Source organism: Lepisma saccharinum, chromosome 27 (assembly GCF_977018435.1).
Source record: "Lepisma saccharinum chromosome 27, izLepSacc3.1, whole genome shotgun sequence".
Taxonomy (NCBI): domain Eukaryota; kingdom Metazoa; phylum Arthropoda; class Insecta; order Zygentoma; family Lepismatidae; genus Lepisma; species Lepisma saccharinum.
The window spans coordinates 9,924,246-9,939,597 of record NC_139255.1 but is presented as its reverse complement, the minus strand read 5'-3'; the positions used below and the strand labels follow the sequence as shown (position 1 = coordinate 9,939,597).

Here is a 15,352-nt window from a genome sequence, read left to right as displayed (position 1 = left end):
TCATCGGACATCGCACTCTAACTATCACGTAATTTGCATCCGCCCACGTAACAAGCACTGGACAATCCCCGTCTTCGTCACTATATTTATATTCTCCGTTTGACTGTAGCAACAACTGTTCACACACTACTTTCGATAGTAGTTTCAGAAAGATACAACGTCTATAATTGTCTACTTCAATACTTACTACTTGTTCCGGTTTCAATTTCATCGTCTTGCTAATCCAATTGTGTATTTCCGTCGAAGTCGGTTTCCTTCGCACTTGACTGAAGTTCAGTTTTAGTGTATTCAATCTCTTGATTACCATGTTGGCAGCGTCGCCGTGATTCACTTCAACCGGACTCGCGAGTAATACACGCTACGTGACTTCGAGCTATTAGAGAGACGCGCAAACACAACCGTCTCAGACCACTGCTCGAGCCAGACTGGCACTGCGCCATCGGGGAGTTCAAGTTTTAAAATAAGGAAAAGAGTCGTTGGCCAAAGGTGGGCTGAAGTTCTGTACTCCGACAGGTAGAAAACAAGCCAGGAAAAAGCTAATACAAATTTCGTTGAAAATCCTCAGACCATTCCGCTCCCTACAGGTTGCAACACTGCGAACCAAAGTCGCTGCGGAGAATGGAGTGGGAAATGTGGTGCGAGATGCGCAACAGCTATTTGCAGCGTCTTGTTTTTAAACTTGTCAAGTTATAGTTGGTTACGTGGTGCAACATCGACTCGTCTACTTCGTTGATTTGGTGTCAAGTATACTGTATTTGGTGTCTGCACCGTATGTACTACATTTTGGAGAGGTATATATTCACGAAGTGCGTGCTAGCTAATAAAATGACTGTTTAAAGCAGCAGACAGGCATTTCCTGAATCTTCTGAACTTGAACACCGCTATCAGTCTACTTGGTTGAGTGTAATTTCCTTGCACCAGCCTGCCGCCGGGATACACCTGCACTACACTTAGTGTCGAAAAGTTCAGCGAAACATGCGAGTCTAGTCTTTCCAAAAGGCATTCCAATGTAAACTTCACTTAAACCCGTAATGGCATTGTTTCAGACCAACGATTGATTGATTGAATGTGTTTTTAAGTCCACTTTATGTACTGAAAGAGTAATCGGGAGTGGCCTACGGTTTAAAGTGGGATCTGAACCACTATGCGTCAAAACCGGGTATAGAACCTAGGCCCCCCCTTGATTACAAGGTGACGAGGCTTCCACTGCGGCATCGGAGAGTATTACACAGAAAAAGAGACTCTGGTATTTGGATGTAGTTTTTTTTTGTTCTATCTGCATGAACGTGCTGTGGTCCTTTCATTATCATTGTCACGATTTGCCAAAAGTGACAGCTAAGCAACGTAAAATCACCAAATCAGTCAGTTGTAGGAACTTCCAAGCCATCCTTTGGTTGGTCCGAGCTTTCCGCTCCCGCCCATTTCCCCTGTGTGGCAGTTGTCCTACAAGTGATCTTGCAACAGAATCTGTTCCCTTTAAAATCTGGCGTATGTCAAGTTGGCCCCCCAAGTGAATGGGCTAGATGAAAACGACATTGGGCCAGAATCTACACGTAATGGACTAAATGGGCTAACAATTATTGTTGATTGGGCTAACACCAGTACGAGATTCGGGTTTAAAAATTGGGGAGGGGGCAACTTGACGCCAGCCCCTTAAAATGAATGGGCTAACAAAACTAACAAATGGGCTGAATTCTCAATGGAATAGACGCAATGGGCTAACAATTATTTTTGATTGGGCTAACACCGTTTACGAGATATTCGGTTTCAAAAATTAGGGGCATGGCGTCTAGTTGGCCCCCCACGTTTTAAAAGCGAATATCTCGGAAACCGTGTTAGCCCAATCAATATTTTTGTTAGCCCATTCCTTGTATTCAACAGATAATCTAGCCCATTAATTAGTTTTGCTTGCCCATTCATTTGGGTGGCTGGCGTCAAGTTGGCCCCCCATTTTTTTGAAACCGAATATCTCGTAAACGGTGTTAGCCCAATCAAAAATATTTTTAGCTCATTTAGCCCATTACGTGTATATTCTGGCCCAATATCGCTTTCATCTAGCCCCTTTACTTTGGGGGGCCAACTTGACATATGCTAAAATATGATAACATTGAAAGTGCCATGCGTATTGCAGTATAGAGCTCTATATTACACAATAATAAGAGATATGGTATTGTAGACATTTAGTGAAAAGTGGAGACTCAACTAGGACTCAAACTATGGTGCCTGGCATACAGAGCCATTTTTGTGCCAAGTGAACTACCGAATTCGAATTCTGGTCGAGCCTGTGTTTTTCGCTGTTTCCACAATACTACATCCCATGTGTTTGTCCAAATAAACTGTATTGATTTTCGGTCTCGGGTTTGAGTCCCGGTATGGCTGTTCTTTCTGATTATTCTTTCAATAATTTCATCTATACTTCGCATATATTTATCACCGCCATAAGCCAAATGTAGCAGAAGGGACGTAAAAAATGCAAAATACCTACACAAGTTCATAACTGTTGAACCAGACCAATGTTGACTGTTCATTTTGTTACAGAATTTTAGGCTTCTGCGATGGCGCAGTGGTAGCGTCGTCGCCTTGTGATCAAGGCGTCCCGGGTTCGATACCCGGTGGAGGCACAAAGTGTTTCGGATCCCATTAAACTCTAGGTTCAGTCCCAATTAGCCTTACTGTGCACAAAGTGGACTTAAAACACGAACTCAATCAATTATCAGAATTTTGAAACAATGATAGTATTTCATTATAGAAATAACTATTTTCAGCTCCAGTCACTGATTTGTTGTGTGTATAAACGTAAATTTAAAAGATAATCTTCATATTTGTGTCAATATAAATGTATGATACGTGATTGGTCTTCATATATGTGCAAACATACATTTAATAGATGTGGTTGGTATTCATATATTTTAAAGCGTAAATTTAACAGATAAATGATTGGTTATTATTAGACCCCTGACTTTTAGGTAACATCAAAGTACAAAATATGTACATAAATATGTAACAATAATTGATAAGATATGTGCCTAATATCAAAAGGATATGTAGCTAAATATGTAGTATCAAAGAATATGTAATATTAATAACAATCCAACCAATTTTAAAAATTCTGCTAGATATTTATTTTATTTGAACATATTCAACTTAATTTTAAGGACATAAGTTGTTGAAATTAAAATTTGTATCAAATTTATAAACTGAAAAAAGCACAGCAACGTGTACATATTTAACAAACCAATTTGTGCAACGGAACATATTGTGTAACTCGCTACGTACAGAGAAGTAGCTTTCTTGTCCACTGATTCCAAGTTTCTAGGTGCTTTGCCTAAACTTAAAAGCGAAGCGAAAATATATAACCAGAAGGGGGGGGGGGACTCCAGCATCTTTCAATAACTAACACTTCCCCCTTCCTATTCTTTCAGCTTGTCTGTCGACTTGGCAGTTAATTTTAGGTGCCGGAAGCACTAAGAATCTAATTGATTAGATAATATGTAACTTACATAAAGTTACATGTAGGCAAGTTACATAAAAATATGTAAGTTAAAACTTATGCGAAATCATGTCAGTTATATAATTCGTTGACATTTTCCTGTTGAAGGTATGTATCTAGAAATGAATAGAATATGTAATTACATACAAATCCTAGCTCTTGTTATTATAGTTAAAATGAATAGAAGACAGGACAGACAAGACATTGTCTCCAGTTCTTGGTAAGAAAAGTAGATGGTGCGAATAGTTGGTTTTGTAGATATGGAATAGTGTTTTGAATAGGGTCATGATTTTAAATCTTGTTTTACATCGTTAAATTGCAAAACTCAATATGCTGACCAAGGCAGAAATTTATTTTATTAAAAACATAAACTAAACGTAACGTTTCAACCTTCTAACAAGGCCTTCTTCAGACTCTGCACCAAGTACAAATGTAACAAGGTACAAAAGCAGGACGATATAATTACACAAACATTACTCCCCTCCAGACTATTAGAAAGTTGTTCTGGAACATTCTAGCAGGTGGCTTTCCCTTGTCAACTGTACTTTCACCTAAAAGGCTAAAATTATTTACTTCCATATAGAATGTGGTTGGACTCTTTATCTCACGCCCTTTTTCCTTCATTCTTCTTCCTTCTTCTCTCCTCTTTCTCTCTTGTCCTTTCCACTCTTTCTAACACCTTCTTCCATTCGTTGTTTATCTTCAGTCCCCAATTCCAGTTCATTGTGTCTTCTTCACCTTTCTTCTCTATTTCCTCGTAAAATTGCAAATCGATTTCGTCTGTTCTCTTTTTGTATTCCATTTCCAGTCCGTTTCAGGAAAATTTCACATGGATGCGACAACCTAATGGCAACCCTTAGAAACGAACCAATCAAATGCATAAAATAAAACGCGTCACATCATTTCATGAGAGAGCTTTGTAAAGTTGCATTTTAACGAAGAATGTCCGTTATATTCGTAGAAAGATTTAAATATAAGTTATCTGGTTATGCTTCTCGCAACACACAGAGAATATTGTTTTCCAATAAAATATACGTCAGTAGTTTGGTTTGAGAGAACAAAAGATTGGTAAAGCACCTGGAATTGATAACATTCCACCAGAAATTCGTAAGGAAGACATGGAGATGACAATAGAAATATTACAACTTTTTGCAAAAATATGGAAAACAAAATCAATACCAGAAGATTGGAAAAGAGGTTTACTAGTAAAAATACCTAAGAAGGGAGATATTACTAACTGCAATAACTGGAGAGGCATGACACTACTTTCAGTTCCTAGCAAAGTTCTAAGTAGAATTATTTTAAACCGAATTAAAGGATGTGTTGAGAAAAAGATCCGGAGAGAACAAGCAGACTTTCGAAGCAACCGTTCCTGTATAGATCAGATAAATACACTGCGTATTATTATAGAACAGAGTATGGAATACTTCTCAAATCTGTACCTTATATTTGTGGACTTCCAGAAAGCATTTGACTCTGTAAATAGAATGAAAATGTGGACAATTGTAAAAGAATATGGCATTCCAGCACATATGATTGATCTTATTAAAAACTCCTATGATGGTTCCACATGTCAAGTTGTGCATGAGGGAATACTTACGGATCCAATACCAGTTATTTCAGGAGTAAGACAAGGATGTATTTTCTCACCAACAATATTTCTGATGGTAATTGATAAAGTAATGAAGAGGGTAACGGAAGGAAAAAGGAGAGGTATAAATTGGAGTCTCACCCAACAGCTAGAAGACTTGTGCTTTGCAGATGATGTTTGTCTGCTGTCTCACACATACCATAATATGGAAAAGAAATTAGGAGATTTGTATAAGGAAGGGAAAGAGTTGGTTTAAAGATAAATAGTACAAAGACGAAATCATTAAGAACAAATGTAAAAAAGGTGGAAAATTTCCACTTGAATGAGGAAAATATTGAAGGAGTTAAGGAGTTTACATATCTGAGGAGTTTGGTGGCAAATACAGGGGGAACAGAAGATGATGTTAGATCAAGAATTAGGAAAGCAAATGTGGCATTTATTCAGCTACATAAAGTTTGGAAAGCCAGAGAAATTTCAATAAGAACTAAGCTGCGAATTTTTAGAACTAATGTGAAGTCAGTTCTCCTCTATGGATGTGAAACTTGGAAAGTAACAAAGAAAATTACTAAAGACCTACAGACATTCATAAACAGATGAGGAAACTTCTGGAATATATTGGCCAGATATTATCTCAAATGAAGATCTATGGAAACGTACACAAGAGGAACCGGTGGCAATGCAGATCAAAAGAAGAAAGTGGAAATGGATTGGCCACACATTGAGGAAAGATCCATCGGGAATAGAGAGACAAGCATTGAGCTGGAATCCACAAGGACAACGTAGGAGAGGAAGGCCAAGAATGAGTTGGAGAAGGACAATAGAGCAAGAAATATGGGAAACAGGAAAGACCTGGAACGAGATAAGGAAGATGGCTGGAAACAGAGTCCTTTGGCGATGCTGTGATGAGGCCCTATGCTCCGTAGCGGAGTAACAGGAAATAAGTCAAGTAAGTCAAGTTTGGTTTGATGCATCTTTTAGGATCGTGAATTAAAAAATTTACAAAAAACTGTATTATTAGGTTAAATAGGCAAAGAGTAAATGATTTCAAGTCTCTATTTTATCCTTTGTGTCCTCCATAACAAAGAAACAAAATAATAAAAATTATGAATATACTGCTTGCCATATACGATGGCCGATGAACCCGTAGGCGAAGTACACAGTGAAGAGTCACGTGACTGTATAGAGCCAATCTGTGCTATTTGTATTGAAGTTGCTTCTAGAGAAGGCAAATCACGTTGAATTCTGGCAACGTGATTGGCCAACATCACGCAATGTTTCGCTCTCTGCGTGCGTTCCATTTAATGTGTTGAACCGTATATTTACCTAACATTTTAATAATAATTTTGTGATTTTATTTGAAACTGGCAAAACTGTGGTCACAAACCACTACACAAAAATCAACCATTCTTATTTGCAGCCTATATATCGCAGTTGGAAGCCACCAATAAAAATATGTTTGCACATATCGGAGTTTTAGTTCAAATTTGGAGCAACAATCTATTGGATATTCAATATTTGGTGTGTGGAAAAGGTGTAATTTTGTTGTTGTTTATATTTTCAGAACTGGAAGATGTACACCGCTCGGGGAGGATCGCCAGTCTTATTGGTGTAGAGGGAGGACACTCCATAGGTAGCAGTCTGGGAGTGCTACGCATGCTGTATCAACTTGGAGCACGGTACATGACATTAACGCACAGCTGCAACACCCCTTGGTGAGTCACCTGCTTCTAAAAGCTCATTGATGATTTACCAAATACATTATTCACGCTAAAATATTTGCATACCTGTATGGAGTTGTGTATGTTGCCTAACTCAACAGTGGTGGGCAAGATTCCATATAGGGTGTCCCAAGAAAGGTAACCGAACACATAAGGCTCTGTTCTAGATTTCTGTTACCTTTTTTTGGGCCTCCCTGTATTAAAATTCGTTTATCGACGAAGTTGTGAAACATACATAACGTCATTGTATCGAGTAGGATCTTCCCCACCAAAAGTTCCTCAGTCAGCTCCATGCTGACTGACATGCTTTGAGGTAACAAACAGCTGAATGTTGTTACCTCGAGCACCTTCCATACAGTGTTGATTTAAGAACAGTCATATTCAGTTGCCGCTCCTCACAGGCGTGCTATTCAAAAAATGAACTGTTCTTGTCAAGAAATTGCATGATACTGCCATTGGTTATTTTCCTAAAATGCTTTGAGATGTAGAACAGCATGTATTAAGTTGATTTAGTGTTTTGTCTTTATTTGTAATAACAAACCGCCAGGTTTAGTTACCGGACCCTGTAAGAAACATTTTTATCCAAAATGTTGCGTTTTCATATATTTGTATGTTATTCCTGCCATATTCAGAGCAATTTTAGCAGCTACAAAATATTTTGAAAGGACTGTATATTATGCAGAAGCAGAAATACTACACGTAGGACATTCCTCGTTTTCGAAAAAAAGAAAAAAAAAATTGAAAATGACATACTTCGGAAATAGGTCACATAATAATATTCATCTATTAACAAATCAAAGTTTCCCATTTTTCCTGTGCTCTACAGGCATATTAGAAACGAAGACAATAGTGGTGGGACGACCATGTCTTTATTGATATTTTCGTGCTGGAAGAATATCGTTTCCCTGTTTTGATGGGTTGGTAATGGCGTATAGCTGTGGTTATAGCTCGTTTATCCTGCAACTGTCATTCGATGTTTGATAGGTGATGGTGGTTCTCTGTAGAACCGGAGTTGTGGTCCTTAGAATGGCCGACATGAATTTTGGTCCTTTGTGTTATTCTTCCTATTGTCTGTAATGTCATGTCATTTGTCTGTTTAAATCAGGAATCATCTAATAGTGATGCAACAACAAACTAAAACCTAAATACTTGTTTGTAATATTTTAACTGCAAGAAATGGAGACTTTGAATTCCTATTGTAATAATAACTCACTTAATTTCACTTGCTGTGTAAAGTCAAATTAAGATTCACTTACATTGCATCAGATCTAGAGTACTTTCCGAGCTATTTTCTAATTGAGTGGTATTAAAATTTATGAAAATGCTTTATTACAACACAGTGTAGTCAGCTGTAGAACGCAATTCATGCATAAATACCCACCCAAACTGAATTAATCAGCTCCTTGACTAGGAATTTTTGTACGGGATGATATGCGTGGTATAATTTCTTTCTTTTATAAGAACATAGCGTTCTTATCTTTGGAAACTTTTCCCTTACAGATAAAACTCTAGATCACCAGAATGATATGAGCCGGCCCCAGTGGCGGAGTGGTTAGCACATTGTGAGTGTCCATTCATCAATTTCATCATATCATCACTCATCCCCATCTTCTCAAATTAACCAAAAGCGACACAAAAAGCGAAGTAAATTAAAGCAAAGCAAATCAAGAATAATATGATATGCCTCAAAATGTGCTGAACTGCTTTTCTAATATCAGTCAGTAACATGACTGTGTTACTAATATATTTATCATAATGATGTATTCCTAATGTAGTAGCAAGACTACACAAGGTGTTCCACTCTGAATACTTCTATTTTAATGTTTTTTCCTTGTACTGAAATAATAATGAATCTGTTAGTAAGAGCAAATCTCCATGCTGATACAAGACAATTATTGCACTCTAAGTGTGTCTACCTCAGTACAGCCTAGTTGGTGTGGTTGAACAATTGGAGGTTCCTTTTTCTCTACGTCGATTAAATAGAATATTGAGTTGTGGACTTGGAGGTGGTCTAAATGAAAATTATCCTCAGGCAAATTATTTAAAATTTTTCTATAACAGTTGTAAATGCAGTGTTATTAGCAAATAGATTAATTTCACTATTACTGGGAGTTTAATTTGTGATTAATAATGTAATAATGTTCATGAGTGAAATATTATTAATTTACATATTACTGACATTATCAAAAGATTTATATTTTAATATCTTCAATATGTATAGGATTGGTTTTTTTCTTCTAGCGATACGCAATAGTACACCGTTCGGCTCAGTTTAATAGGTAATAATAATACTAATAACATTTTATTTTAACGACAGCAATATGTGTATGAGTGCTGGTGTGTATAATTTACAATATAATATTAAAATGTTATTTTACGCTATGGTTGTTTTATATCTTGCTAATCATTTTGCTCTGTGGTAGGGCAGACTGCTCCACAGTGGATGTTCCGGGACATTTCCGGGACCACGGGGGACTCACGGATTTCGGAAAGGTAAGGGAATGTACTTTTGTAAAAGCATTATAAGAATATGTAATTGTAGTGTATTTTTTCCCCAAAGAAAAGTATCTCATACCAACAATTGATTGCTAGCATTCATTGTTGATTTATCTTCAGTCCGTCCCACCGAGCTGCTTGTATCACATGTTATACATTTAGTAACTAATGTTAGGATACACACGGTAAAACATAAGAGTTAGGATAAGCTGGTGCTTTATAACAATCCCAGAGGGGGTCACTCCGCGACTTGCACGTTATTGGCTAGAGCTTGTGACGTCACCAAGAGGAGACGAGCTGAAGAAAGCTATGCGGAGAATGTAGAAGATGGCACATGAAACTCTGTTATTTCATTCATCTTTTGATATTATACACCAAAGCTGTTAATTTAATTTGACAACAAGAGATCAAATACGCGATAGAAGAATACACTTATTCCGAAACAATGCATAGTTTATTTTTCAGACATTATTATGCGTGATATCTTGTCCCTGTAGGCTGTAGTCCACTGCCGGCTTTTCTTTCCAGCTAACCTATTGCATTTATTTTAAATGTCTAATTCTAAGGAAAGTTTTTGTCCGGGCATATTCTGATATGACTTTTTACTGAATATCCTGGTATTTCCCTTTATTTCAGATTCTCCAGGTGATCGCCACGATGAGGATAAATTTGTGTTTGTGTTTTTGTTATTTATCGTCTACTTCCACTTTTGGCTAATCGCGACGAACAGGATGAGTGATGATTAGTTTAAATTGATGAAGGGACACTCGCAGCAAGCACGTATCCAAGGGGGGCTTAGGGGGCTCAATCCCCCCCAAAAGGTTTCGGTTTACACTAGATAAAATTATGTTTTTGGTTTCTTGTGGTGTGACATAAAATAACGTGCGATAATTTAAGGAGATAAATAATTATTGAGTTAAGCACGTATCCAAAGTGGGAATCAGGGGGCTCCAGCACCCCCTTTAGGATTTTTTTTCAGTTTACACTACATAAAGTTAGGTTCATGGCTTATTGAATAATGTGATGATAATTTGAGAGAAATAATTATCGAGACAAGACACAGAATGTTCTATAACCCTGTTATTGTCAATAACGCGTATCCAAGGTGGAGATCAGATGGCTCGAGTACCTCACCCCAAGGAAATTTTTCAGTGTACACTACATAAAATTAGGTTTTTGTTTTCTTGAAAAATGTGCCGATAATATAAGGAGAGAAATACTTACCAAGGCAACACGGAGAATGTTCTATAACCCTGTTGTTGATAATATTGCATTAAAACTTTTCTTTCGCTTTCGATGTTGTTGCAGTACTATGTAAAGACTTGTCAGCATTTGGAAGCTGCAAACGTAGTGCCACACGTAGGGTGATTCATTGTAATGTTTTAATCTCTGGAAAGCGCGAGAGGGAACGTTCTTGAATAAGAGAAGGAGTCGAACTACTGGCAACATTAACGAATCGTTTTATCTGCGGAACGTTCTAGAATATAATGAGGTTAAAATACGCGGCTTCAATTTCCCGGTTGATCTGTACAACAGACTCGGTTAATGAGACTTCAGAGGCAAGTGTGACAGTTCACACTGTCGATTAGTGATCAGTAAGTGTCCATTGGTGGCTTTATAAGATCTAGTGATTCGAAAATAAAAAGGACTAAATACCATAAAGTAACGCAGTTCGGGTCCAAAGCTGAAGACATGACGACAGCGGAACTTCCGGAGCCTCCGTGTAGTGCTAGTTCGGGTCGAGGGCCGAAGAGATCAAAGGTCTCTCTCTAAAGTGAATATTTCAGCAGTAACGGATATTGGAGTGGTTAATTTAAAAAAAACTAAGCTGCACAGATCAACTGAAAATCAAAGTTTTGAGTGATGAGTTAGTTGCTAAATCTAGTTTTTTATTTTTTATTTGTTTTATTTTACTTCACTTTTCTGCCACTTTTGGCTAATTGCGAAGATGGGGATTAGTCATGATGACAATTGATGAATGGACACTCACAAACATCCATACCTAGGCCGGGATTTGAACCTGGGACCCCTAGCGTCGTAGCACGATGTGCTAACCACTCTGCCACGGATGCTGGCTATTAAATCTACGTGGAAAGAGTTTCTGCAATATGTTTGAGTTGAGTGAAACAAATTTCATAATGTGTCAGTATTCTCGCGGCATGTATTCAAGGGCTAAGGCCTACCTACCGACTGCCGGCCTCACTTCCACCTGCTCCTTGTAACAATCCAATGAAAGTCCATTTCATTTTACGGCTCACGAGGTACATTACAAGGATCGGCTGATGGTAGTAACTTCTTCTTCCTTTATTGGCTCGCACCGCCTTTAAGCGATTTCTAGCCAAAGGTGCGGAATATTGGTTTAATTGTCGTTGTACTTGTTCCACGCACAGTAATCTGTTTACTTATTCATTTTCCTCAATGTATTTATTCTCCATTGTAACTTTTTTCTGTATTATAGACCGTTCCTAAGAGGTTTTGATGTTTGCTTTGGTATCGTTTGTTCCGGTGTTATGAACATGTTTATATTGCGATGTTATGTTTCCGGGCAAATCTATACAATAACCACGTAGTCGCAGGTTTAGAAATATGTGTTGATATGAATATCGGAAATGGGATTTTTGAGCATTGATAAAAAAAGGTAAAGTGTTCCCCTGCGCTTAGCACCACGCCATGAAGGCGTATAGGGGGTGTTGGGGGTAACGCCTCACACTTTCTTGATCCGGTCGTGAGTAGGAGTGATGTGATCAGCACCACGCCCCTGACCGCCTTTACCCCCCAGGGTTTCCCCCAGGTTCCCATGTTATTCGACGCTGGGTGGGCGCCGGAGCCTCTTCCAACGTTAGAAAAGTTCCCGGATTTGAACCGGCCGGGGATCGAACCCGGGACCTTGAGCATGGTCAGTCAGACGCGTTACCGACTGAGCCACCGCGGCCACCATTTTTGCGCATTGCAATATATATATATATATATATATATATATATATATATATATATATATATATATATATATATATATATATATATATATATATATATATATATTTTTTTTTTGCTGTAAATGACATTTAAAAAATAAATGATTGACTTTAAAGTATATCCCCATTCGCAGGAAGTTGAGGATAAATTGTAGACGTGCTAAGTGTTTATTAACTAATACGTTACCTGTACACGTTCTCAAAATATGCACAATTACTGTCCGTGGTAAGCTCATATTTTGATACGTCAGATTCCAGGGGCGCAAGAGTATATGCATATATATATTTCAATGGTAACCGACAATAATGCTTCTTCCTGCATTATTTGTGGTGGAAAACGCACCATATAACATAAGCCTAGACAGAATACATGAGATACACACATATATATTACAGTTACGTAGATAATGTAACGTAACTGAGACAAGTAACATCTCAGAATTTTGAATGAGGCACTGCACGATTTATGAGAGAGAGGAGGCACATGCAAAATTTTAATACGTATGCTTCAGCGACTGCTGTTGCTTGAAAATTGATGCTTCAAAGATAAGCTTCTGCTTCATCTGTCTTTCTCCTTTTGAGCCGTTCAATTTTCTATTCGGCTTTAAATCGAAATAAGTGTGGCCACTACGTTATCGAAGTTTGTATTAATGCGTATGTTGACCACTTTCTATTCGCCAGCACTTGCCCTTCCTTCCCAGCACCCATGATACCTTCAATGTCAGTATTTTTTTCAACATGTCAAAACTAGTTTTTTGTCCTTCCTACGTTCTACAGGGTGGCTCAATAAGTCACTTAACACCCTCAGTACAAGGCCACTGCGGCATGGAATTTGAAATTGGCGATGACCAATCGTTATCTGGCCAAGGGGGAACCACATTGACGCCACCCACACGGTCGGCGGCCATCTTGATGTCCGCCATCTTGAATTCAACTTCAGAATTTTAAATGGGAAGGGGGTCGTGCGACATATCAAAATGGGCTAGAATTTCACGAGAAATGCAATGGTGAAGGTTTTTTCGACGTATCTTAACCAGTAAAAAGTTATGAGTGAATTCTTGTACCAATTTGCTCCTTTTCGAGGTGTTAGAAAAATGCCTTAAAATTTGTTTAGCGCTTCGGTAATGCATCGAGATCAAAGTGACGTCTATGGAGAGACGTTCGCATGCCATTGCACATTATTTTAATCGGATACATCCATGAAGAGTAGTGCATTATGAATGGTTGTCGCGAACAATTTACAGTGTGACGCTTCCATTGAATTAAAAGTCCTTCACAGTGACAAGGCTAATGTTTATGTTCATAAGGAAGTTCATAAACAGAATATTTGATGATTTTTATCTGATAACCCATTTTCGACAGATCAAAGCTGAATGGTTAGTGTTGGTAAGTTAATGGTGTGGCGTACTTTGTGGAACACGATTGGTTAGTCAATTTTCCATCAACGGAACCTTAAATGCTTATGGCTACTTGGATTTGTTAAATAAACAGTTTTTTTCATCCTTGCTTATGGAAGAAGGTACTTTTTACAGAGTTTTTTCAATAGAGAAGAACACCAGAACACTTATGGGAACGTTATGAACCAAAGTTAGTTATCAGATGACAAGGGTCACATATTCTGTTTATAAACTTCCTTCTGAACATAAACATTAGCCTTGTCACTGTGAAGGACTTTTAATTCAATGGAAGCGTCACACTGTAAATTGTTCGCGCCAATCATTCATAATGCACAGCTCTTCATGGATGTATCCGATTAAAATAATGTGCAATGGCATGCGAACGTCTCTCCATAGACGTCACTTTGATCTCGAAGCATTACCGAAGCGCTAAACAAATTTTAAGGCATTTTTCTAACACCTCGAAAAGGAGCAAATTGGTACAAAAATTCACTCATAACTTTTTACTGGGTAAAGATACGTCGAAAAAACCTTCACAATTGCATTTCTCGTGAAATTCTAGCCCATTTTGATATGTCGCACGACCCCCTTCCTACTTAAAATTCTGAAGTTGAATTCAAGATGGCAGACATCAAGATGGCCGCTGACCGTGTGGTGGCGTCAATGTGGTTCCCCCTTGGCCAGATAACGATTGGTCATCGCCAATTTTAAATTCCATGCCGCAGTGGCCTTGTACTGAGGGTGTTAAGTGACTTATTGAGCCACCCTTTACAATATATTTTATCTTGTTATTCACTATCTTCTTGCTTGCATTGTTACTACTTTTTCCTTTCTTCTAATCCTCTCTCTTTCTCTTTCTCTCTCTCTCTTTCTCTTTCTCTCTCTCTCTCTCTCGCTTTCTCTCTCCCTTATCTGGAGTTTTTTTATCTCTTCCTCGCAGTTAATTTCTCTCTAAATTATTGTTAGGTGTGATATATTATTAGGCTTCCGTTTATGTTTTGTTGAAATATGGAGGTGTCCATTGTGGGAGTTGTATGTTAAGCTGTCTGTCAGTAAATATATTGTTAAATGTTAATTAGTGGTCTGTTTATATCTCAAGTTTAACTATGTATAAAACGCGTGCGTATTAACCTGTGTGCATACACGACAGCTTACAATGTGGCGACGAGACGGTAAATTTTAGTAATTACAAGTTTGTTACAAGTCTAGTAAAATGGCTTATGTAGTACCTTTGGATAAATACGATCCACTAAATGGATCTGTTTCTGCACATTTGGAAAGATTTGCTAATTATTGTCGTATTCAGCCAAGACCATCTTGAGGTTCAGGCCACAGCGCTCAGTCAAGACGTCATCATCTGGAGGCGATCGTCTTAACGCTGTAAAACCCCTTGTCGTAATTTTACCGTAGATAATTAAGGTATATTTATTTGATGAAGTTAAATTTTGACATTTACCCTCCCGACGAATATAGAAAAAAAAATGTATAATATTGAATATTTACGCCAAAATCTTCATTCAAGCCACCACAAAAATTCCTACCATAGCACAAATAAAGAGTTGAAAACCATTAGAAACTTCCTGGCGGAAAAATTTGAACATTGTATATCTTTGAAAAATATTATCTGGAATATTTGTCAGCTACAGTAAAACTCGTAACCGCTTTTGTACGAACTTTTGTATGTA

The 15,352-nt window shown here is 37.9% G+C and overlaps 1 protein-coding gene across 2 annotated transcripts in view; it reads left to right on the top strand.

Moving 5' to 3' along the window:
- The window catches only part of LOC145980354 (dipeptidase 1-like), a 150,317-nt gene that overhangs the window by 67,053 nt on the left and 67,912 nt on the right, over window positions 1-15,352 (top strand). For both annotated transcript variants that reach the window (XM_083113406.1, XM_083113407.1), the window contains exons 5-6: window positions 6,643-6,793; window positions 9,223-9,292. In XM_083113406.1, the coding sequence (XP_082969532.1) occupies window positions 6,643-6,793; window positions 9,223-9,292 (221 nt within the window). The remainder of the gene's footprint in view (window positions 1-6,642; window positions 6,794-9,222; window positions 9,293-15,352) is intronic.